We start from the raw sequence: 27498 nt of genomic DNA, 5'->3' as shown, positions 1-27498 counted from the left end.
GGGGCCCCAGAGCCTGAACACGCTTCCCTAACATTAGCTTCAGGAAGCACAAGAGGCAGCCACAGAAAACCAGAATTGACTTTAATATACAGTAATTACAATTTCTGGGGGAGCCCCGGTGGCTCCCTGAAATTTCCCCCATCCCCTTCTCTTCCAGGTTGTAGGGTAGGTCTTGTTTGTGCATCTGCTCCAGAACTGAATGCTCAGACCCCTGAAGATGGTGAGCCCCTTCCACCCTTCCTCCAAACGAGGGAATGAGGTGCGGTAAACAAGCTCACACTAGTTTCGAAAGATTCAATCTTTTTCTTTACATAGCTGGGGGAGTTCATTAGGTGGGTTGTGAGGCTTCGGTCTCTTTTTATTTTTTTTAACCCAGCTTTTGACTTGGTGACTTTCTGGAAGCCTTCCCTGTTGAGGTGGCAAAATGTCAGATCCCTGTGCCTATGAGGGAGGGCGGGAGGCCAAGTTCTGGCTCTGGTACCCAGCAGGCCAAAGAATTTCACAGTTGAAGTGACCTGGTAGATGGGAACTATTGTAGTGTATAGTTGTGTAGCTTCAGGGAGGCACAAGGTTCTCCACCCATAAAGATTAAGAAGGTGGAGGCACATGGTACTGTATTGAAAGGAATATCTTAAACTGGATTAGGCCATGGTTGTTTAAAAGAAACGAGAATCATCGTAAATAGGGTAAAATCCAAATTGGGAGACTGTTTAAGTGAAGTGCCCTAAGGCCCAGTTCTGAGACCTCTGTTTTTACCATATATAAATAATATAGTTATACAGTAGCCATAAACATTTGAAAATTTGCAGATGGTGCTTAAAATCAGAGGGAAATATATTGAGACAAGGACTCTAAATTGCTACAGTTTAGAAACATTTTTAAAATGGAGAAAAGATTAGAGTTGCAGTTTGATAATGACAAATGTAAGACTCTCAACCTAGCAAATTATAATGTACTTGCCAGATATTGGGTAAAGAATGTTGAAATTGTTTAATCTGAATGTAAGAAAGATCTACTTGTTATTAATAAAGATCTTAATCATAAAAAGTAAATGTATTAATATTAAAAAGCCACCATTGACAGTAATGAAACACCTCTTTATAATGGAACCCTGGTGGCTCCTGGGAGCTATCAACCTGAGAGGACTTCAGGAAGCACTACTAGAAAGCAGTGTTTCATTACATTGTGTTGGTTTTTGTTCCCCACTACTGGCATCAGGTGTAGGAGTCCTATTCGGCTTAAAAGAAACCAAAGCCAGAACCTCACTCCCCCTACCCCTTCACAGGTATAAGCAGCAGTTGGATTATTATAAATGCCCTCACCAGGAAAGCATCCAGAAAATCAGAAAAGCATTACAGACAACTTTAGGGTTCATAGAAAATTAAGTATTGACACTCTCAAATGACATTGCAAAGGATCTTTCACACAACTGGTTCACTTGAAACTAGCTTGAACCTGTTAATGTATTGATGGCTACTACTAAGTAGCCAGGTGCTCCTGTTCAACAACTGCACCTCCCCTCCTTCCCCGGTTAGTCCACAACGCACTGATGAACACATGAACCTAGTAAGGAGGAAGCGAGTCGGGGAGCCACCGAGGCTATACCAGAAAGAGCAGTTTCCTCACATTCAATGCTGATTTTCTAGGAGGAGACCCTTTATGGTTTCCTGAAGCTTATTACTCTGAGAAAAATTCCAACAAGGACTTATCAGGGAGCAGGAAAGATTCCGTGTATTATTAAACTTAGATTCCCAGTTTATATTATTTAGTGCATTTGTGAGATTGCCTATTATAGTAGTTTTCCAGGGTCTCCAGTGCAGTTGGGAGGTCCTCTCTTCCCTTCTGTTTACGATCAAGGGTATTGGGTCAAGAGCCCTTCCCTCAGCTTTTGTGTGGTCAATGCATTATGGTTGGATTGGGTATAGTTGAATTAAGGTCCTCACTTCGGTGGGTTTTGAACATATTCATTTCCTGTCCAACCCTCCACATTATCACTTTAGCTCAGGTTCACCTGGTGTTGCAGGTGGATTCCTGTATGGTATCTTTGGACCTCAAGATTGCATACTGGCACTTCCTTATTCACTTGAGGTTCCAGGACTGGTTAGGTTTTCTTGTGGGACATCAAGTTTACCACATCAAGGTTCTGTACTTGCTTGAAGTTAGCTCCATGGATCCTTATCAAGTTAGTGCATGTAGTTGTCATGCAGCAACTTCTCTTGGCGGTTCATGTATTGGCTATTCTTGACGATTAGCTGGTCTGGGCTTCCAGCTGGTCCGTGTCATCTAGCCAGGGATCCGGGTTTCTTCCAGCTTGCCAGGTTTGAGTTCCTGGTGAACTGGTAGATGTCCCAGTTGGCTATGTCCCAGATTCGGACCTGGTTGAGCCTGGTTTGGGATTCCTGGTAGGCATCTATTTTCTTGCCTGCCATGGCTCTGCTCTGCCTGCATCAGCATCACCATCTGGTGTTGGATTGGCCCTAGGTTGGTTGAGAGGTTGCGTGGGAGTTTGAACTTTGACTAAGTGGTATTTTCCCTGGGAAAAATTTTACTCCATTCGCTGCACTTGTTTCTCTAGTTCCATTTGTTTCACCAATGCTGGGACCATCGACTTTGGCACCAATCTAACCTTAGCCAGGTCTCATTGCTGGTTTCCTCTTCGGGTTTTGGGGGATTTAGCTCCATGGGGCCATCCTTCCTCGTCACTCAATGTGTTCATGAATGCCTTGGCTCTGGGTGGTGCTTTGCAACCAGTACTTGCCAGACCTCCCAGGGTCAGTAATTGGGTCAACTGTATTGGGTGTACATTACAGTATAAGAGTTTGCAGCAGTGCGGCAGACATTTCAGAGGTTTCATCTTTCTCTGGGCTCTGTCCTCCAGGTCCATTCCGACTGTTCTCTGTAATTCATTACTTGAACCATGGGGAGGGGTCACTTCAATCCTTTACCACATTGGAGATTGTCTCTTCATGTAGCTTGGCTTCTGGCTCCTCAGGGTTTGGTTCTCTGTGTGGTTCACATACAGGGTGTGTCCAATATTCTTGCAGATGGTGTATTTCACTTCTGTGCCTTTTCTACAGAGTGGACTGTCAATGATGTGTCCTTTCACTGGCTTTGCCAAATGTTTGGTAGCCCCGCGGTGGACCTCTTCCCGTCAGTGGGGAACCAGTGGCTTCCTTTCTATATGGCTCTGAAAGCTCTGATTGTGAGGCTTTCACAGTAGATGCCTTTTGGCTGGACTGGTCGAGGTGGAGGTTCCTCTAACTTCCCACCCCTTGGTTCAGTTGTTGCTCCAGGTGTTGTCCAGGTAGGAGACATACCCAGGCAAGGTGGTCCTTCTGGCACCTTGGTTTCTAGCCCTTTTGGCTTGGTGTCCAAACTCTAGCATTTTTTGCTGCTTCGCCTCTTTCAGCAGATCAGCCCAATGACATATACCTGACTGGTTCAGCCTTCTCCACTGATCTGAATGTCTCGAGTTTCACATGTGGTTTTATCACCATTAGTATGGTGTGCAGGTAACTGAAATTTTGGTGTTCCTCGTGTCTTTTATCGCAGTAACAATATGAAGTTTCCTAGCGCTTCTTTTGCCTCTTTATCTTTCTTCATCATCTTTCTTTGGTGTCTGTTCTGGCCTAAGCCAGAATAGAGCTACTCCTATTAATGTTCGGAATAGAAACTTCTTCGCCACCTTATGCAAGTTACTTTGTGTTTTCTTTCACCTTTGCCTGGCTCGTACTACTCCTAAACTGATGTGGTCTCTTAATAGGGTGATGTGTTTTTTTCATCCCCTCGGTTCATCTTTGCATCTTCAGTCCAGGACATATTTAAGGCATTTTTTTGTTGGGTCTCTCCTCCAGTTGTAGGGTTAGGGAGCTTCATGCTCTCCTCCGGAGGCATGGGTTTAGTTTTTTTCTTTGGTGGATGACATTTTTATTTGCTGTGTTCTCCTTCTCTGGTGAAGAATGAGTTGATTGGCTTTAGTGATGGATACTTGATTTGTCCATCCTGGGATGCATCATTTGTTATATCCAGTTTAGTGGTTCGCCATTACCTGCATGCCACCCTCTGTGCTTTGATGGACTCCCGGTTTACTGATCTAGTGTCTTTGGTTCCCTGTTCCAAGGCATGTTTATCCCAGGTCATCTACAGTGTCATTAACTCCTGCACTGCACACACACCAAGATATCTTAGTCGACTGATGAGGCGCCCATCAAGAAAAGTCATTTGTTGGTATAGTGTAAGATTCAAAACTCTCATGCTGTATCCTGGGTAGCAAATGAATGCTTGAGGCCTCTAGTGAGACATTTTACCATATAATGGTGACAATATGAGTGAACTGAGTATTTTTTGGCTTATTTTGGTAAGCTGTTGATGAAACATCATGTTGAGGGAACCAACCAGTACTCATTGAAACTCATTACAGATGGATTATTACCAGTTTCACATTGGCTACATTGGAAATATATGACTACCTGAAAGGTGTTTTTCTTGCACTGCATATGATGATGAAACATGTCATACAGAATTATTGGAACAAAGATAATGTTGTTCCATCCCAAGTTTTTGAGAAATAATGTCTTGCAATAGTTTTCTGCTACTTCTATGGTGCCTTCTCTTTGAAAATACAGTACTGTAATGATAATGTGGTTCCGTATGATAAACTGTGGAAAGTGTTCAGTGAAGTGAGAGGAAAGTTCTGAGATTTCTTTGTACCAGGCCAGAATGTAGTGATAGATGAATCACTAGTTCTCTTCAATAGTTGTCTCGCTTTCAAGCAGTATATCCTGTTGAAATGGCACAGGTTTAGACTGAAATTCTTTGTGATCTGTGATTGTGAAACCAGAATAGGGATACTTGTAGATATATTATATTCTGATATTGACGAAGACATACCTGGTCACGGTCCTCATGGATTTTCTCCTTTGCGTGGTAAAGGCACTCATGGAACCACTGCTGAACAAGAAGCATTTTGTATACAGTACTGATAATTATTATACCAGCTCTATATATATAACAGTGTCAGACCACGGAAGAAGAACTGAAACAGGAATTTCCTTAAGCACTTTTGTATATTAATACATCTTCAGAAGGAATGATTTACAAGTCAAGTAATGGACATATATATAGGCAAGAGAGAGAGAGGTGAAGTGAAGTGAGGTACAATGAAAAAATGAATGGGAATTAGGTGGATACAAATAAGAGCCACATAAGAACTGCAGAAGACCCATTGGCCCATACGATGCACCTCCTATTTTTACCCACTAATGGTTTATGGGCCCATAAAATATGAGTTTGCATCAATAGGCCCATACATGGATAATAATAGCATAAGATAGTAAATATTTACAATGAATTAGTGAGACAAATGTGTATCAATGATCCTACTCAAATCAATAGGATTTGATTTGAGTAGGATCATTGGGGTCGCTCGTCACTCGAGGTTCCGCTGTATATTATAGTGTGTGACAGTGTAAATTGTGTTTATAAACTGAGAATTAAACAAGTAATATTGTGACAACAAATATTTTTAGTGGACACAGTAGTGACACATGTACCATACTTATTTCCTATGTTACGCACGTTCTACTATGTACAAATTGTAAAAGACATCCATGTGCATAAGATAAGCAAAAAACAAAACAAAAACAAACAAACATATTGATAAAATTGAAATAAATAAAATTGTGGCAACTCGCGGGTCTTAAATCGCCTGCACTTTAGGAGTCTTCTGCACAAGAGCCCACACATCTGTGACATCAAGCAACTTCTCCACTTCACTGCAGGCAAAGTAAGCAGAATTTTTTCTTTTGTTTGGTCTTTTCATGATCAGGGAAGGGATTTTAAGAATATAAGAAGAAAAATATTTGGCTGGGGGAGAATATTTTTTTTTTATGCGCACCATGGAATTGTCGTATTAACCCCTGGGTAGTGGGTATGCCACCCAGGGTATGGGTATGCAGTACATGGGTTAAAACTAGTTAAAGAACTAGTTAAAAACCACCATATTTGAAAGCTCATGGGTTCGGCCACTGTGGGTTGATATTTAGTCTCCGGGGTTTCGGAGGTGTAACAGGGGTCTTGGCAGTTCGGTATCTTTTCAGTGTTACTGGTTCTAATCGGGCTTGTGGTGCCCTGAGTCATGTTTCCCACCTCGGCATCTCATCATTTGATCTGTTGTTAGACGGCTTCGTGAAGCCACTGGGGACTTTGCAGAAAACACGCTTGAAACTTTCGCGTTGTCGGCATGTGCGCCCCAGTCTATCCCAAGATGCACAAAGTGTTTTGCATGAGCGAATGGCTACACTGAAATGTGTATACTCTTTTAAGTTTTCTCACCCCAATTTCCATTGTATGTCATTCATTTTGATATCAAATTGTTCGCAATAGAATTCCCTACAGGGGTATATGCATATAAGGTCCAAAAGCCAGCCATGCCTCTCGCACCAAATCCAAAAATCGGGCGAGCGTTACTCATGAACACACAACAGCAATAAAATATGTATACTCTTTTCAGTTTCTCACCTCACTTCTCATGCTACGTCATTCATTTTGGATTCAATTTGTTTGCAATAAAATTCCCTACAGGGGTATATGCATATAAAGTCCCAAAAACTGGCACCCCCCCCCCCCCCCCCCCATCGCCCCACAGCAAAGCCGAAAGTCGTCCAAGCGTTACCCGTGAGCGTGCACCCATTGGCACGCCTACAACACCCACAACAGCTAAATACAAATGTGTATACTCTTTTCATGTTTGATAACATCAATTTTCATGTTACGTCATTCATTCTGATATCAAATTTTTTGCATTCAGATGCTCTAAAGAGATATACAGTATGCATATAAGGGCAAATGGAAGAATAACATTACCAATACCATAAGGTATAAACCACAATATCATATGTATAAACAAATGAAAAAAGTGTCTGTACTTACCACCCAATGATGTTTGTAGAGCATGAGTTGAGCGTTAGGTTGAACCACTCCACCTGCTACAGGTAAAGGTTTCCTGAAGTTTCTCAACCCATGTTTTATAGGTGGAGTGGATTGGGGGTAAGCATTACTGCTTATCCACCCAGTATGTCCTCTTGCGATGGTATGTGCTGTATCACGGTGCCCACCCACATTGCCACACTACACGACTTGCACTTATACCTGGTGTCATTCCTTTTACCAGACTGGTAGCAAACTCGAGACTTCAGACGTTTCTCTATGCGAATTAGGGAATGGCTCAAGTTCCTGTTCAGACATTCTGGTTTATCCACAATACAAGGGTTTCTCTTAGCAGCAGCAGCATCACAAGGAATAATCTGACTCTCGTGTTCTGAGTCACACGATGAATTTTCAATATAAGGTGAAAAAGCCTAGGAAAATAGCCGGAACATGCCCACGTTTTGAACACGAGAGGAGGCCGCAGCGGTTACGAGCAGAGACACAATAACAATGGGTCTACTGCGTAGGTGGCAGTGCCTTGATGCCACATGTTGGCGCACATTTTAAAACCGTATTTGAAGTATGTGGCTGAAGCATTTATAGAATTGTGGTTCAAACAGAGAATGTGAGCAAAGCACTTGTTCTGGAAGTGTTCGGACGTCATCAGTTGTGAGTCATGTGTAACAGCCCGTCCTCCAAAGAAAGAGCCAAAGTCCATTCCAAGCACCCACCAAACCCAATGTCTATGAATGAAAAACAGTTTACACATGACTCACAACTGATGATGTCCTAACACTTTCAGAACAAGTGCTTTGCTAACGACTTTTGTTAGAACTACAATGCTGTAAATGCTTCACTCACATACTACAAAAACAAATAATTGAACAGAAACTAAACACCTATCGTAACCAGTAACTAAATACGCACAATATGCTAATTTATAATAATATTAATGTATATTTGAGAAAAGTTCTGTTTTGAATGAACAGAATGTTAAAACTGATGAATGCATCTTTGGGGTCGACCGCTGTATAGAATGGACTGGGTTCGAGGACGGGTTGTGTGTAAACCACCTTTCATTCATAAACTGGGTTTGGCGGCTGGATTAATGAGCTTGGATCTTTGTATGCGAGGATGGGCTGGAGTTGTAAACCTGGTTCACTTCATTTAGAGTGAACCATTTGAATGTGTGTGAACCATTTGTGGAATCTGTTAGCTGTTTTGATGTACTATGGGGAGGATTAAGCCAAGTTTGAGATCTATTTTCATGGTATGCCCACTCAATAACTCCAGCAGAGGGTCTTCATCCTCTATTACTGCATTACTAACATTACTGCTTAAATCAGCATTGGGCAAATGTAACTCTTCTTTAGAGAAGAATAGTTTTAGTTTGTTAATATGTACCAACTTCTGTACCTTATCATGTATGTGGGTGATCAAGATTTTCATAGAACCCATTATCCAAATCACCCGATAAGGTCCATTCCATATATCCCGCATGGCTCTACTCTGGCCTGGCAGGTTACCTTCAGACAATAATAGACCACTGGAGCCTTCCTGTATTTTCACCAGCTTCACACTCATATCATAGTACTATTGTACAGTACTGTGCGTACTTCACCTGAGCCTGTTTAGAGGCTTTGGTGGCTGTACACCACACAATCTACATCATCTTTCTGAGCAGTCCAAAAGCAGAGAGTTTTTGGACTGCTCAATTTGTAACCCTCATACTGGAGTTTTCATGTATCAGCATGTAAAACAGCCTACAAAAATGAGATGATTCATCTGTAGCAAGTATATTATGTCAGAATATACTTGCTCCATATTCTTATTAGCTTATATGCAGATAATGAGATGGGTCTGTTAATTCGACTTAGTCCACTAATTACAGTTAGTATCTCTTCCCAAACCTGCTAGTGAATGGTCAGGTGAGGTGTAGGACTGATAATATAAACAGTCGATAGCGAATCATCAAGTTTCAAGAGTTGTTCAGTACAGACGTTTAGAGTTACCCCACATCTTCAACATTCACCAACAACAATGTAACACTCTATGTGTCTGTTCCTACCTTCACAAGATGCTTCAGCTTCGACACAGGGCAGACAGCCGGACTCCGGCCACATCGAGCTTTCACGCTCTCATCCCGCACTCAGCTAATCGACTCCACCTGCATTCAGAGCGCCATGCTCTACACACCCACCCCACATCCGAGCTGTCTGCCTCCGGCATCACTCGACTCTCTACCCTGCTCCAGACTTCGTCTCAACTTCTACAACACTTCATTACACTGCCAACAAACCGACTGCTGTAACCAAGACTATACTAAATAAATAAAAAAAAATCACTAAACTGTGTGTGTTTAATCAATCAAACACATACATGTAATAATGCATTACACATTGCTGCATTTGGTATTTACAAGGACAGGAGAAGGAATTTGACATTCACTACCTCCCTCCATTGGGCGAGAATAACCATGTCCTTTTGGAAATAAAATGTGCAACACATTATAATTCAGAAGAGATTGATGAAAAAGAAAATGGAAAAACTTGATTTCAAGAGAGGACACTATGGGGGAATTTAACAAGTTCTTTAACCCTTGTACTGAGCACCTATTTAATGAGACAACCCCCTCTGTAATGTGTTAAACAAAATTATTCCCCCCAATTTGTTTCTTTCTTATATTGCTAAAATGCATACCGTGGTCATGGGGAAACTAAACAAAATATTGTATGTGACTTAGTATGGCTGTGATGGAGCGAGAAGTTTCGTAATTCAGAGGCACTGAACGAGTAGTTCAATTGAGTAGTTCAGCTGCTACCAGGTCAACCGCCACCAGGCACCTGGCCTGGTAGCAGCTATGGTGCAGGAGTTGCCACAAATACATTTTTTACATACTGTACTCCAATTTCTCTTCAATTTTTTTGTCAGTATTATTATTCAATACAGTAACATGTAATTTGAGAAATTTATGTAATTGTGTTGAACATCACTGTGCTAAAAAAAATGGTCCTTATACACACATTATATTCTTAGAACAATTTTGTGTGCTATAACAAACCACTAAGCAGGCTTGGTGAGAGTTATAATCTTGTAACCATTATCAAAGATCATCCTAGCACCACACACATTTTGCACCAAGTTGGAAGTACATGCACTGAACCTGTTTTATTTTCTTCATATTTTTATTTATATTAATACTGTATAACTTGTTTTTCAAGTGCAATGATGCATTGGGGTGTCAATTGTGTTGTTTGCATCACAAAACATGTAGATCATAAATACTCACAGATTTATTCTGTCACTAATATGTGCACAATATTATATTCTTTGAACAATAAACATAATTTTTTGTTATAACACTGTATACACACATCATATATATATATCTACATTTTTATAAACCATAACAAACCACCAAATACAGTGATTTTGATGGGCGAGATAATGAAATCGAAGCACAATGTAGAGCCACACCCCATGGGCAAACGACACGAGCAAATGATGTCATCTGATGCAGAAAAATGCCTTTAGTATGCTGTACTACACAATCACTAAGTCTAGCCACAACACTTGCTATTATTATCAGAGTCATGTCACTAAATCATGAATGTGAATAATTTTCAAGTTTATTTTCAAGAGGAAATTGAAGTCACGTTACACGATGCATAGATGCACAAAACTTCGACTGTGTGCTGTGAATGTCTGCCTCCCAATGTGAATATCATAACCAGCGTTGTTATCTTGTTAAACTGATATCTGAACTTTGTACATAGTGTTTATTACTGCCAGAATCATCTGTGAATCTATCATTGCAAAATAAATGCAGATCCTTTTTTATTTGTCATTATTAATGGTTGGTCTGGTCAAGGAGGCAATACTTGTTGTGTTGGGTGGTGACTCTTCACTGCTATCTGCGGGTCACTGGTTCTACCTTGGTGAAAGCTTTGATAGTTTGTCCTGCTTCCTTGGCCTGTTCCATTGCATGTATTTGGTCATACAAAGTGTCATCAAATATAGCTGGTCTGTGGTCTATCCTTGGGCCCATGTTGTTATCAAATAAGTTGCATTGGCTGCAGTGTTCCCCAACATGTCCTAGGCTGATATTTGGGATGGGGGGAGTGGTTGCATCTTGACAGGGTTCTGATGGCCCAGTCATTGGGTAATATCCCTGGTCCCAGTTGCTCATGTGTTACCTTTGGCCATGTCTCCCAACCTAGATTCTCTTCTTTGTCCTAATTCATGCAATATGCTGTCTCAACTTCTCCCTGGCAAGTCCCATTTTGTTATCAAAGGTTAGCTTCTGGAAAACACTTTGGGGACTCTCCCAGAAACTTAGTGTTGAATGTACAGTAATGAAATGCCTCCCTCCCGAGGAGCCCCCAATGGCTCCTGACTTCCTCCTTGCCGACCAGGTTAGTTGGTTCATTGGCGGGCTGTTCATCAGATTGGGAACTGGGTATGGAGAATGGCTGCATGTGGAAACTGGGGCAGCTCGGTGGGGGGGGTCAGTCTAATTACCCAAACCTATCCAAAATCACTCAAAGCCACCCAAAGCTTCCTGGCATTACATTAGTAATGAATAAATATGATATATTTACTCATTATAATGTTGATGCTGAATGTAGAACATGGAAAAACATATTTTTACTCTGAAAAAGTATAATTTCATAACAAAATTAAACAAATGTAAGCTGCTGGTGATGCCAAAGCAAGTTGATGGTCCAAGCGACAATGTTGTGGAGCGACTTATCCAAGACACAATGTTACCTAAAGAGTATTTGCTGGCATATCAGCCTCCTGTACCTACCTAACCTAACTAACCTTCCCAAACATAGCCTAACAAAACCTAACATAACTAAACCTAACCAATCCAAACCTAGGGTAATATAACCTGTATGCAACAATATATCTTGGATAAGTCGCTCCTCAACATTGTCGCTTGGACCGTCGACTTGCTTTGGCATCACAAGCAGCTTATTTTCGTCTAATTTCGTTATGAAATGATACTTTTTCAGAGTAAAAATATGTTTTTCTATGTTCTACATTCAGCACCAACATTATAATGAGTAAATATATCATATTTATTCATTACTAATGTAATGCCAGTAAGCTTTGGATGACTTTGAGTGGCTTTAGGAAGCTTTGGGTAATTAGACGGACCGCCCAGTGGGGCATTTGGTACCATGAGTTTTGCTCTAATTTTGAATGATTCTCGTGTTCTATGTGAATTGTTTGCAAAATTGTAGGGCAATTTTAAAGCTCATCCAGAAAAAGGCATTTCAATACATTCAGTGCTGGGTTTTTATTAGCAAGATGTCTTACTGGAGCAATCATTATGCTGAATAAATACATAAATACATACATACATACATACATACATACATACATACATACATACATACATACATACATACATACATACATACATACATACATACATACATAGTGGATAAATGACGATTGTATAAATCATGGGCAGGGCAGGTGGTATAATGCCTAAAGCCACTAATAAACAGTGCAGAGAAAATAATTGAAATTTATTTCCACTTGAGTGAAATTTGACAGCAAGCATATGTTGTAGCAAAAGATTGTCATAAATAGGTGGAATACCTGAATTTACATGAGGTTACTAACACTAGTGGCCTCAATGAGAACAGGAAGCTGGCAGTATGTCAAGAGCACCCCCCCCTCATTTGCCTTGATGATCTTTTTCCAGTTGGATTTTAAAACTCAACACAGTTTTGCCATTTATGGCTTCGGCGGGCAGGCAGTTCCATGGGTTTATAACACTGTGGGTGAAAAGCATTTCCTGTTCTCAGTCCTGCATTATGGCTTATTGAGCTTGAAACTGTTGCTCCTTGTTTGTGTTATATCTGACCTTTTGAAAAAATGATACGGACCAACATCCTCCAACTTGTTCAGTATTTTAAGATTCAATGAGATTCGTCCTGTCATTCCTGGTTTGCAGTGTTATTAACCCTGTGGCCATCAACCGTTCCCATTACAAGAGATGTCTTTGCTCTAGAATGATTTTTGTCGCCCGATGTTGCACTTCCTCTAGAGCAGCTATGTCCTTCTGAAGATGAGGACTCCATGGATACAGTAATCCAAAAGGGGGCACACCAGAGATTTATACAGTTGAATCACTACCTTCTTTTCCTCAAAGTCAAAGGTATGCCTGATTGTTCCAAGGGTTTGGTTAGCCCTTCTGACTGCTGCTCCTACCTATTGTGCAACTTTGTGAGTGGTGGATTTTGATTCAAAAGTCCATTTCTTCATCAATCTGCTGTAATATAATGTTATTAATTTGGTAGTTGTGACGTGGGTTGCTATGCCCCACAGGTAAGGTCGGGCATTTGTTGATATTATAAAGCATTTGCCAGTCTTCTGACCATTTGTAGAATTTATGTAGATCTCTTTGCAAAGCTTTAATCATTTTCATTTCCCACTTTGCCATAAATTTTTGTGTCATCTGCAAATTTGATGTGGTATGTAATATTCTTATCCAAGTCACTAATGTATATGACAAAAGGTTGGCCCCAAAATGGACCCCCTTTGGTACCCCCCACTCACCACATTTGTCAGTTATATGACAAAGAGTGCTGAAAAGATAGGACACCACGAACATAGCTCTCATCCTGTAACTACACTTGGGGAATTATCTAACTCATCACATGTTGGCCCATCTGAGGGTCGACATCACATGTCAACATCTGATGTCGACATCTGATGAACATCTGAAGTTACCTCATCACCATTAACCTCCATTAAAGGCAACCCCAATACCATCAACATCCACCACCACCTCTTCCATCTAAATAACAATGCTCCATCAACAATAAGAATCAAGTTAACATGTGGATCAGGATGTCTCCTAGTGGTGAATACAAACAAAATACAGTACTATCGAGTTTTTGCTATAAAACTGTTGATTTTTTCCACTAGATTTTCAGGATGACAAACCCCTTTTACAGATGCAACAAATTATCCAGACAGTCTCGGTCCCAAGGAGTCTAGAAAGCCTGTGGCCTTCAGTAATTCTGTATTCCTTCTGATAGATAGTTTGTGTAGACAACGAACATTACTGGTGCAAGGACTGAACTCTGTGATTCTCCACTAGTAATATTTCTCCAGTCAGATACATTCTCTCTGATTACTGCCCTCATTTCTCTGTCAGAAAACTTTTCATCAATGTCAGAAGTTTTCCTGTTACTCCTCCAGTATGTTCCAGTTTCCAAAACAACTTCTTATATGGGACTATGTCAAAAGTCTTTTATAAGCCCAGATGAAAGCAGTCAACCCAACCATCTCTTTCTTATAAAATCTCTGTGGCTCTGTCAATGAAATTAAGTAGATTTGTTACATAGGATCTTCCTGATTGAAAAACATACTATTGTTCTGTCACATCATTTCTCTCCGGGTGTTTAACCCATTTGGTTTTAATTATTTTTTCTAATGACTAAATTTTCTAATTTTGACTATTACGCTTGTCAACAATGCAGGTCTATAATTAAGAACAAAATCCCTTTTGGAACGAATTGGTCTTACCTCATATAGTTCATTCAACTAAGGATGCACTGTATGTTACTATGATACAGGTATTTAATTTAAAACTGTACAAATGAAATTTTAATTAAAAATTTTGTCTTGATTTATAATAAAACTAGACAAAAGTGGGTGGCACACGATATCAAAGGGATGGTACCCTGGTGGCTCATTTGGAAGCCACTAGGCTCATTTCTGTAGCTAACAAACTCTGCAGTGGTGGATCGTCATCACCCCTCAACCAACAACAACAACTCTGTGGTGATCTATTTGATGCCACATTAAATCCGGAAAGGATTTGAGGTGCATAAATGCAATTTCTGTCTACATTTTGAGCAGGATTGAGTATTCTTCGGTGTCTTCCAGACACCAATATGATCTGATGGGGAGAGTTTGAATGTTCACTGCTGCATTGGTGTCAAATATTGATCTGCCTAGACTGCTTCAGATCCTACTCGTGAAAAAGTTGGACCTTGCTTTAGGGTGGATCAAAGTGGGATAGCATTGAAATAAAAGCTTGGATAGCTTCCTTTGCCATATGGCAAATACTAAGAATAATAATTAAGGGAGAAATGGTGCAGTAAGTATTTTAATTTAAGATGCCATTTGTATACATCTTAATTATTGAATAAATTCATAATCCTGTAGATTATGCATTTTTGCATTACTTTACTGCATTTTGTTTATTTAAAATTACTCCTATGACCTATGGGGCAAAATATTTTGTTACCTTAGTGCAGTACAAAGAAGGAAGCTCTTTGTGTATTAGACACTGCTGTAGCATACATAGCCTACTGGAAGAATCATGCAGTATTTAAATATTTAGATTTCAGAAGATGCTAGACTAGAAAACAAACAACTGGTGTTCTGGTGATTGTTTATAAGCAACGCATAAGTAAACTTCCAATAACGTGCATGATAACTACATTCTGGTCCCATCAGCTGATTAATCTTGGTCTACCCTGCATGTTTATATGCACAAGACTATTCTCCCTTTCTGTAGCTTTATTGGTATTTTGGATAATATGTTACTGCTTTATTTGGCATGGCTTCTGAATATATTTTGTGACTATACAATTGTGTTATATATATATTGTCAAATACTGTGTATCTACTGTATCTTCATATGTGTTTTTGTTTTCCTCAGTTAATTGACCCATGAAGCACTGAGCAGTTCAATTGAGTTACACGTCAACTGTCGTTACATATATTTTAAGTTTCTAAAAGCAGCTCCCAACTATGTCAAGCATTTCTTCAGCATTCTTTTGAGTTGTTGTATAATACCCATTGACTCTTCCTTTTCCAAAACTTTCCCTGAATGTCAGGCATGCTATACAGTGATGTCTTGGTTACCTGGATCAGTTGGTTCTGGGGCCTTCCATTGGAGAGTTCTGTTGTAGTGACACATTTCCTCTTTTTACTTGTTTGCACCATGAGCCTTTATTAAGACAAATGATAGAATATATATATTTGTACATATTTTTATAGCAAAATCACTTGGAAAATGGCTGTTTTAAATAGAAAAACCTAGATTTTTTTTGTTTGTATTTTGATTGGCAATACAAATACTAATTATGCAAATAGCTAATTCAGATGCAGACAATGAGTCACAATAATGTGGCTGAAGGAACCACTCGTCAGAAGATGGAGAAACGTTGAAGTTTTGGTCCGTCCTGGACCAATATAAAGTCGTGTGTTGCATTTGTTAATGATTCAGGATGGATCAAAATGTCGTTGTTTCTTCATCTTCTGATGTGTGGTTCAGTCAGCTAATTCAGATAATTGAGGTATTAGTATTCATTTTTAGATCATAACCTTGCCATTTGATTCAGACGAATGTTGAACCAAGTTCTTGTTCGAATGAGACACCACTGTACCTTCTCCAGCATTTACTCTATACCTGTATATCTACAGCATTACCTTAATTGTATTACTACATCCTAGAACTCAGAGTCACCCCTATTATGAAATCATTTAAATAACTCCAGTTTTTCTTGGGCATCAGTATGCAGTATTTCTTAATATCATTTCCTCCTAATTTAAGTTTGATATTTGTTTGTGAATTATTTGGTATTTACTCTAGGCTATACAAATTTTACATGCCCAGCATCTTTACTAGCCCTTCGACCTATTTTTATATCCTTCCTAAGCCAGCCGTAAAAGGGCACACAAGCTTGGCAGCTTCCAGACTATCTGCCAATAATCTTACTATACCGCACACAGGACTTGATCTCGACAACGGAATAGACTCCAATCTGGGTGATGACTCCGATTCCTTGGGCAACTCCAAGGGAAAAACCTCCATCACTACACCACCAGCAAAAGAAAAACGGAAACCGTTCTTTAAGAAACAGGAGAACATCCCTCCCTACGATGTTGTGCCTTCCATGCGCCCGCTAGTGCTTGTCGGCCCATCCCTTAAAGGGTACGAGGTGACAGACATGATGCAAAAGGCGCTCTTTGATTATGTTAAGCACAGATTTGAGGGAAAGTAAGTATGAATTACTATACCTTGAAATTACACTTAGTTTCTCACCATGTAAATTTTTTATTATTTTTTGTTTCAGGAATGCTGAATTCTTACTTCAGTCATGAACATTACTGTACAGTCAGCCTTTGCTATTTATGATGGATGTATTTTAGGAAACCTTTGTGAATGGGAATTTGTAGAAATCAAACATAAGGTTTTAGTTCCCCACACATTACCAGACAAGGGCTAAACAAACATGTCAAAGAAGTGTCTTTAACCCTTAACCCCTGCTCTGCACACTTGTTTCATGTGACAGATTCATGGTGCAGACGTTAATGAATTATTAACATTGACTTAAATTATTTAAATACATAAAAAATGTCAAAATATTGCCAGACTCAACAATTTTCATTTCAAATCAGAGTGAAAAACATTAACCCCCCCCCCCCCCCCCCCTTGGCTGCACATCCCATCATATAATGGGGTAGCTAAATATGTTCAAACTGTGCATCCCATCATAAGAAGTACTATATTAGGGAATTGCATAAGATTTAAATCTTGCACATACATTGGGTTCACAGATGCTTCCTCAGGCTTCCAGTAATAATCCCCCCTATTTTGAAAAAAAAATCCAGAATTCCTCACTTTCCTTCAAGTGCCCATGTAAAAGAATGAGGACCATATCTGGCCACATCACCATCCAGTGTGTGAATGTGCAGGGCTGCCATACCAGCATCCACTGAACTTTAATAACAGCAAATGAGTGATTACCACTACATCTTTCAGGCACAATGTGTGCCATGTTCAGTTATAAGATTTAGGAAAATAAATAAATAAAAAAAACAAAAAATATATACTGTATATATATAATATGAGGGAGAGGGGGGAGGGAGTCCGTAAGTTCGCGCGTGACGTCATCAATCCCCGGTCGCCCAGGGCGTACGCTCCAGGGGCCAGTAAAGCGTCCAGCTCAAGATGCGCGAGTTGCTGCGAATATATTTTTGTTCATTTTTTGCGCACAGTTCCAAATACATTTTATTTGTTTTTTCGTGTCAATCCTATGTACAGTATAATGAACACGTACACTATATTATGGCAATAGAACATCTGTACTGTCCAAAAACACTGTGTTACATGCATGACATGTGTACACATATCCTGCACATATTTCCAATGTATCATGCTAATTTATGTATATATACAATCTATTTACACACCGTATAGTATCACACACTATATACACACATCATCAACACACTCAGAACTCCGCATGTGTGAGCTGCCACACCCAGCCAGTCCTCCCTCACTCCTCCAACATCTTACTCGCCATCACTCCTCCTTCCACCATACTGTTATTCACACCAATGTTTCATGTTCATTTATTTATATTTGCAACATATTTATACACTATACACTCACACACTATATACATTCACCATCAACCCACTCAGAACTCCGAGAGTGTGAGCTGCCACACCCAGTCTGTCCTTCCTCACTCCTCCAACATCTTACCCGCCAACATGCCCTCCTCCCACCATACTGTTATTGTTTTTATTACACTATTTACACATTATGTATACCTATCTATATATTTTATTCACCATAATTATACAACTAAGCTGGTATTGTGTCCAAACAGTACAGTGGCTACCATACACTGCATGACAAGTCACACAGTAGACAACGACGCTATGAGTACAACGCCAACTCCCTCACCAAAATGGCTCCTCCCAACATACTCCTGTTGTTGTTATTACGCTATATACACATATTGTATATACCCATGTACATATGTGTTTGCCTTAGCAAACCACTAAGCTAGTATGGTGAGAAAAACAAGAGTGGCTGCCACACAGTGAGGTTACCTTGATCCCCTCCCTCACCAAAATTCCTACTCCCACAATACTACGCACAGCGCTAATTATCACCACAATCCTGCTATAATTACAATCCTGGTCACTAAATCCTGTAAATGAATAATTGACCAAGTTTATTTTGTAAAGGAACATAAGAAGTCGTTTGAAGATTCTTAGATGGACGAAATAAAGTTGTGATGCTGTGGCTAGCACTGTGAACATCGTGAACAGCTTTGATTCACTGATATTTGATCATTGTACACACTCATTATCACACTCAAGCTCTTCTGTAATACTATCATGGCTAAATAATACCGGTTACATGCATATTTTGATATTATTAGGTGATGCTGTGGTCACAAGCTGAACAGGAGTGCTGAGAGCTCATGCTGCATGCGCCAGCCTTGGTTGCTCACTCAGTACTGAGGCTCTCACACCCAGGAATGTTGCCCACGATTTTTTGTTTAAATGGCGTCTGTTTACAAGAGCCTTGAGAAAGCTGATGTGAACTCCATGTAGCCGTGGGAGTTTTGAATCATACACTAAAAATCTAAGATCGCGGAGGCGAGTTGCGCACCCTCCATCGAGCGCCTGCAGGTGCGTTGCGCAGTTCAGTGGTTAAGCTTGCCAAAAAAACTAATGCAATGGGTCACCAGGTGTTGTCGATAAATTGATACAGTACTGCTTCTATAGCAGTGTTGGAGGCATCCATTGAGAGATTGGCGCATCGAACACTGGATGTGTGAGAAGTGTGAGTTGAGCTAGCTTCTGCTTAAGAATGGTGAATGCTACCTCGGTCTCTGGTGACCATGGCAGGGGTACCTTGAATGCCTGCTTATGCCCACAGAGGGGGGGGTTTATAAAGGTTTCAGAATATCAGAACAGTGTGGGATAAACCTATGATAAAAATTAACCACACCTAGAAATTCTTGAAGCTTCTTAGTTGTGGTGGATTGCAGAAACTCTCAGATAGTCTCGAATTCATCCAAAAGGTGCTGCAGGTCAGGAGAGGTATTCAGAGCAAAGCTGGTGAGTAGCCTTTGATCGTTACTCATCCACTGGTGCCCACGACCAATATAATACGTGTTACTAGATATCAACACCATATTTTTGAACATAGCAATGTTCCACACATTTAACTGTGTAAATTCCTAAAATTACATATTATTAAATAATATTACTGCAAAAACTAGATATAAAGCTATTCAAAGACATTGAAATAATCATATAAAAATCTATTTGTGGCAGCCCCTCTACACTGCTTGGCTGGAGCACACTGCCGCCAGCGTGTACCCTGTCAGCGCCTAAACATTTCCAGTCTTTCTTGTCCCATCCTGGTCAGAGTACAGGGGTACCTTGGTTTAAGAATTTAATCTGTTCCTGGAGACGGTTCGTAACCTGAAAATTCGTAAACCGAAGCGAATTTCCCCATAAGAAATAATGGGAAATGAGTTAATCCGTTCCTGACTCCCCAAAAACTTCACTTCAAAGTAAATTTTATACCTAATTCACCCAAATATTCACTACAAAAGTATATTCAAGTTATTACTTACCCTTGTTGATGACTCCTGTTGGCATATGGGAGATGGTGAGGAAGGGGAAGGAGGAGAGGTGTTACTGTTTGGAAGGGGAGTCCCCTTCCATTATAACATCAGGCAGTAAAGATTTCTCTGGAGTGCACACTCTCGCACGTTTTGCCTACATACCATTAGGTCCTGGTTGTGGCTCACTGCTTGATTTTCTCACAAGGAAATGTTTCATTGAAGATTGTTTTTCCCCTTCTTTGCAACACTTGTCTGTAAGTAATTATCAAAAGAAGGCACCAAACCGGGAAGGCTACGTAGCACCATGAAATGCGCGAAATAATCAGAGGGCGCTAAACATCACCAAGGATGCCAATATGAGAACAGAAACACATAAGGCGAACGATATCAAAAGTATCTGATTCACCAAGAATTCTATCGAGGGACAAGTGACCGTGAGGGACGGTCGGAAAGCAAGACACACGCTCGTCCTGGAAGTCAGGACATTCAACAAGGATATGCACGACTGTAAGAGGGACAATGCAATTTGGACAATAAGGAACAGGGTGGCGCTCCATTAGGTGACTATGAGTTAAGCGAGTATGGCCAATACGCAACCTTGCTAGAATCGTTTTCCACCGACAGTTACGGTGGCAGGAAGAAGGCCATGGGGACACACTACACTTGAGAGTACACAGCTTGTTACCAAATACAGAAGACCAACAACCCTGCCAATGGGCAAGGATGGAGGAATGAATAACTGGGTAAAAGTCGGAAGAAGGAATACCTTTACAGGAGATGGGACAAGAGCGGATAGCTTCTCTAGCGGCAGTATCTGCATGCTCATTTAAAGAAACACCAATATGGCTGCGAACCCAGCAAAATTCCACGGATTTAAATTTACTAGAGATAAGAAGCGACCAATGTCGAATCTCGACAACCACTAGATGGACAGGATTAAAGGACCCTAGAGCCATGAGGGCACTACGAGAGTCAACGACAACCACAAAGGAGAATTGACAATGAGAAAGCAGGAGACGTAGAGCATTGAGAATAACATAATGTGCTATTCTCTGAAGGGAGGCGACATATACAAGTGCGGTCAGGAAAAACAACAGAGTAGCCTACACCGTTCGCAGACTTAGACCCATCGGTGAAGATGAAATCGAGCGGGAATGGGAAGAAAAGTGCTCAAGGAAAAGGCATTTCAGAACCATAGGAGGGGTAAAAGCTTTAGTGATGCGGGTCAAGGATGTACAAAACTTTGGAAGGGGGACTCTCCACGGGAGCAAGGAAGAAACAATGCGAGGAGAAACATTCGAAACACATTTGAATGTAGTGAGGCATCACATTGTCATTGAAAAGATTAATGCAGCGGCCTACTACAGCTTTCTCTGGGTGAGTCGTTTCAATAAAAGTTTGCATTTTTTCCACATCTTACGCCACCACTTCCTAATTGTTGAGGAAGGGACATTCTCTACTGCCTCATCCTCCTCCTCTGAAGAAGAAATATCCTCAGCTGCCTCTTGTTGCTGCTCCTTTTGAAGAGCTTGGAGTTCTTCGGTGGTCAGTTCTTCGTTGTGTTCTTCCAACAATTCCTCCACATCAGCACTATCCAATTCCAAGCCCATTTTCTGGCCCAGAGTAACAATTTCCTCAACAATAGGCACTTCATTTACAGGCTCAAACCCCTCAAAGTCCGTTTATCTGACACAAATTCAGGCCACAATTTTCTCCAGCCAGAGATCAGGGTTCTTTGAGTCACTTCTTGCCAGGCTTTGTCATTGAGTTTTAAAGCACTACAAATGTTAAAATGGTTTTTCCAGAACTCTTTGAGGGTGAGGTTTGTGGCATCAGTCACTTCAAAACATTTCCGTAAATGTGCCCTTTCATAAAGTTTCTTAAAATTTGCTATGATTTTCTGGTCCATAGGCTGAATTAGAGTAGTGGTGTTAGGAGGAAGGAACTTTATTGTGAGAAAATTAAATTTGTTCAACAATGCATCTTCCAAGCCTGGAGGATGAGCAGGAGCATTGTCGAGAAGAAGCCGGGCCTTGAGTGGCAAACTTTTCTCCTGCAGATATTTTTGTATTGCAGGGCACACCACATCATTTACCCACTCCATTAAAAAAAATCCTAGTCACCCATGCCTTACTATTAGCTCTCCACATCACACACATTTGGTTTTTCTGCACACTATATTTTTTTGAAAACCCTTGGATTTTCAGGATGATACACAAGCAAGGGTTTAATTTTCAAATCGCCACTCGCATTTCCACACAGCACAAGCGTAAACCTATTTTTCATAGGCTTGTGTCCGGGCAATGATTTCTCCTCCTTGGTAATGTATGTCCTCTTAGACAGTCTTTTTCCAGAACAGTCCTGTCTCATCACAATTAAACACTTGTTGCGGTAGGTATCCCTCAGCCTCTACAAAATCTCAAAATCTTTAAATTCTTCAATAAATCTTTCACCCGCTGGTTTGTCTGAGCTGGCAACCTCCCCATGCCTCACAACACTATAAATACCACTTCTTTTTTTAAATTTTTCAAACCATCCCCTGCTTGCCTTAAAGTCTTTCATACCTGCACTCGTTCCAGGGGTTTTCTTTACAAGGTCTTCGTGCAATACCCTGGCTTTCTCACAAATGATGGCCTCTGAAACGCTATCACCTGCTAACTCCTTGTTGTGTATCCAAATTAATAACAACTTTTCCACGTCCTCAAGTACTGTATTTGTTCTTTGCTTCGTGATTGTTGATACACCCTTTGCCACTTTAGCACTCAAAATGTCCTTTTTCTTCGCAAGTACAGTGCATATCGTTGACGTGGCTTTGTTGCACTGTCTAGCCAGTTCAACAACACGAGTACCATTTTCATGCTTACAAATGATCTCTTGTTTTTCCTCTATGGTCATTTTCACATGTGATTTCTTGCCTTGAACCTTGTCACTGACTTTCTTGGGATCCATGGCGAGATATATAATAACAACTTTTATGATCAAATAGCCAAAACTCCGAAAAGAAACTAAATCCCTGCAAAGAATTCAGGTGGGATAGTCACTGGGCGCGAGTCACTAGTAAATTGAGGCGTGATCGCAGTGCCACCACACGCTAGCTCGGCCGTACGCGTATCAACAAACTCATATCCCGAGGTAAAGTTCGTATCCCGATTCAAATTTTCCGAACAAATCGGGCTTGTAACCCGAAAAGTTTGTAAACCGAGGTACCACTGTATGTCACATACAGTACAATTATTTTTTTTTTTATAAAGTTTCCCTTGATCAGAGAATGCCTTTTAACAATATAAGAAGAAAACAAATTTTGGGGGGAATAATTTGTTCTGCTAACCTGGGGCTTATCATATTTAATAGCAGTACAGAAGAGTGGTTGAGCTACTCAGTTTATCTGATGGCTCTTAATATATAAGTATATTGGAGAGAATATGCAATTAATTTGTGTATTACTGATTTTTAGGGTAGACCTACTGTTTTATTATTTTATTGACCTGGAGCACTTGTATACAGAAGCATAATCTTATGTATATAATGTTTTGACCTAGTGCTTTACCTTTTCAAAAAATAATTTCTGTGGGGAGTCCCGTCGGTTCCCTGAAGCTATCCGAACTTATATGTGCTATATTTGTTTGGGGACATCAGTCACAAAAGTTCTTATGCCTACCAGAAACCAAGAGCCAGAACCTGGTTCCTTCAGAGAGGTGCAGGGAGCAATGGCCTATGAACACTTTACATTAAAGTATGTCATAATTGCCATCAACCAGTGAAGGCCCCAGAAAGGTAGGTGAATCAAAACAGGCCACTGTTTGGTTAACCTGTGCAATCTACATCTCAAAAGATAAAAAAAAAACTAGAAAGAAACCAGACAAGCAACCCTTCATGTGACAGCACTTCCGCTCGTTATTATGGGAGGACCCTTGTGCCCATGACGTTCAGAAGTACCTGTACTGTATGCTGCCCTTGCAGTGGTTTTTGGCAACATGTCTTGCGTAGACATTCTGGCACGAGGTCGAACAGGGTCCTGACCGCCAGGTATCTAGTGAAAGTTCTGGTTTCTTCCTGGCCATGTGTGGCTTTGGGGCACCTGTCTCGGCTGTCTCTCTCTCTTCGTCTTGAGACCTGCTGTATTGCTGCATCCCGGGTAAGTCTCTCCTTTTACTTATCTTAAGGTTACCTTATCAACGGAGTTCCCTACAGAAGGTTACCTTATCAACGGAGTTCCCTACAGAAAGCCATCGTTGAATGTAATGAAACGGCATTTTCTGGGTGAGCCCCGGAGGCTCCCTGACACCCATACTCCCTCCAGTTGACGTTTTTTCATCATTCAAGAACTGGAGTGATGGGCTGCTGGCTTCCCCCCCCCCCCCCAGAGAGGGGGGGGAACACTAACAAGTGAAAGTGCTAGTCGCATGAAGGGTTGCTTGTTTGGTTTCTTTCTAGGGAAGTTATTTTGATCTTTTGGGATGTAGATTGCAAAGGTTAACCAGACAGAGGACTGTTTTGATTCGCCTACCTTTCTGGGCCCTTCCTCAGTCAATGGCAATTATGACATACTTTAAATGTAAAGTGCTCATAGGCCATTGCTCCCTGCACCTCTCTGAGGGGACCAGGTTCTGGCTCGTGGTTTCTGGTAGGCATAAGAACTTCTGTGATTGATGACCCCAAACTAATACAGCCATTTCAGTTTGGATAGCTTCAGAAAGCCTCTGAGGTGCACCCAGAAAATGGCGTTTCATTACAGTCAACACTGGTTTTGTAATTTAACTCAATGTTATTTAATTATCAACTACAACCTGGAATTATTGCTGCAGGGTAATCATCACAAGGGTGAGTGCCGATATCTCTCTTGCCAAACGGAGTCTTCTAAACAACCCCAACAGACGAGCAATTATGGAGCGCTCCAACTCTAGGTCGTCATGTATAGCAGAAGTTCAAGCTGAGATTGAACGAATATTTGAGCTAGCAAGAACTTTACAACTAGTCGTTCTTGATTGTGACACAATAAATCATCCATCACAGCTTGCCAAGACATCTTTAGCCCCTATTCTTGTATATCTCAAGATTTCGTCTCCAAAGGTAGGATTATTTATATGGCATGATTTTATAAACAAAACAAATACATAAACTGAAACAAGTGAGAAGTGTAGTTTGAAATTGTGATAACTCAGATAGTTGTAGAAGATATAAGGGATACGTATAGGCTACAGATAGCATATACAGTGCTCTCTGCAATCTGTTTTAATTGATTAATTATATAATAATTAGACATTTTGGTCTGAGAACCATAGGTATACTAGATTGTTACTTTTATTTTTCCAAGATAAGCAAAAACCAAAATAATAATTTAAAAAATATAAATAATAATGATGGGTATAATAATATGCACATCATTAACATGTCACTGTAGATGACATGTGCACCGCTCAATCAGTTAATGTATGGGTGAGAAACAGGCAAACCTCCAAAAATCACAGGTTTACAATCTCATAACAGGATATACTCCATAACTATGTGAATTTTATTTTTCAGTTTCCTTGACATTGACTACAAAATTCTTAATATTAACATTAATAAACTTGTAGCATAGTGGCATTAGGACCTTGACCCTTGCTAAATGTGATTGTTCTAACTTATTACATTACTACTTTCTTTTTAACAACACTGCAGACATTTGCTGTATTTGCTGCCCTTTGCAGCACTTTATTTTTCTATACTCCTTGATCTTTACTGAAAGAATTTCCATCTTCCCCTATATACCCCCCCCCCCCTGCCCCTCTCTCCCAAAAAATTATTTTTGCACATAGCAAATCATACAAGTCATAAATAAACCAAAATTATCATCATCTTACATGTTTTGGCTATGGTGACTTGAAGTTGTAGAATAATGATGGATGGAGCAGAGTAGGTGGTGGAATTCATTGAATGACAAGTAATTACATACTTCTTAAATTTTTAACCTTTCTGGGAGCGCTCCAAGGTGGCTTCCTGGGGTCACTTTGGACCCACCAGAAAGAGGAGTTTCATTATATTCAATGTTGAGTTTCTGGGGGAACCCCTGGTGGTCCATGAAGCTATCCTAATGAGATTGCTCCATACTGAAAGCCACATTAGTCACAGAAGTTTTGTTTGGTCTACCAGGAACCATAGCAAGAACCTGGCCCCTTTCCTCTCACAAAGGTGCAGGAAGCAAGTGACATTTCACCACTCCACCAGAAAAAGCATCCAGAAAGCCAGTACAACACTTCAGACAACCAGAGAGTTCACAGAAAACTAAGCCTTGAAACTGCCAAGCAACTGCAAACAGATCAAGGGCTTCACTCATACTAGCTTCAATCTTATTGGTGCCGATTGCCACCACTAGGCGGCCCAGCCCTAGTCTACAGCCTGCTCTCATGACCAACCAGTTCTGTTGCTGATGTGGTGGCATAAAGTTCTGCCTGTAGTGCTCTGATCCACCAATTGTGGGCAAGCCCCACTGCTTCAAGTGAAGTGTCGGCCATCATTGGAATTTGTCCTGTAGGGGTCTTTTGCTGTTGTGTTGTTCCATATTTTAATGTTAGCTCTACGTGCATGTTTTCTTTCTGGTTGGTATGGGCTTGGCTTTTGTTATATTTTGGGCTGCATGCTTTCATGGTTTTCTTCTCTTGGTACTACTAACACTGTCCTGGCACACTCAGTTATCTTCTCGGGTGTGTTTGGGAGTTCACCCTTGAGGGGCCTGGCCATGGGTGGAGAACCTTGCCTTAGGATACATGAATCTTTGACTCCTCTATTTGGGGCCTTGGTTGGGGAATTTCATTTGGCTGTGCTGGGGTTGCTGGGGTTTGGGTACTTGTTCATGTGGCATGCTGCAGTTGCCATTTATAACCTGATTGTTAAGGCTGCATCTGATGACTGTTCTTCTGATGAATGTCCACAGTGCCAGGTTTTCTGTTTGGTTAGCTTCCTTTAAGCCCTTGTAATCCCCTCATGAGTCTCTGGTGGTTCGTTATGGATTGTTCCATTGAGGCCGTGCTTACCAAGTGCAAGGTTGAAGGGTGTTCATCATCTTTGCTACCTGACGATTATCATTCTTTCTGCCTCTGACATGCTGCCTGCTGAGTCAGTGATGCCTATGACTCAGAGTCCTGTGAAGTTTCTCATTGGGTCTCTGAACTTA

The 27498-nt window shown here is 40.7% G+C and overlaps 1 protein-coding gene across 11 annotated transcripts in view; it reads left to right on the top strand.

Moving 5' to 3' along the window:
- The window catches only part of LOC123765279 (voltage-dependent L-type calcium channel subunit beta-2), a 272000-nt gene that overhangs the window by 173668 nt on the left and 70834 nt on the right, over positions 1 to 27498 (top strand). For 8 of the 11 annotated variants that reach the window (XR_006773696.2, XR_011230250.1, XM_069335512.1 and 5 more), the window contains 2 exons: positions 16699 to 16966; positions 25151 to 25415. Coding sequence is in view for 9 of the 11 variants with exons in the window: in XM_069335512.1 (XP_069191613.1) it covers positions 16699 to 16966; positions 25151 to 25415 (533 nt within the window). In the remaining 2 variants the exon portion in view is untranslated. The remainder of the gene's footprint in view (positions 1 to 16698; positions 16967 to 25150; positions 25416 to 27498) is intronic. The other 3 variants (XM_069335514.1, XM_069335515.1, XM_069335513.1) reach the window with 1 other exon arrangement.

This window comes from Procambarus clarkii, chromosome 33 (assembly GCF_040958095.1).
Source record: "Procambarus clarkii isolate CNS0578487 chromosome 33, FALCON_Pclarkii_2.0, whole genome shotgun sequence".
Classification (NCBI taxonomy): Eukaryota; Metazoa; Arthropoda; class Malacostraca; order Decapoda; family Cambaridae; genus Procambarus; species Procambarus clarkii.
This window is presented reverse-complemented; position numbering and strand designations above follow the sequence as displayed.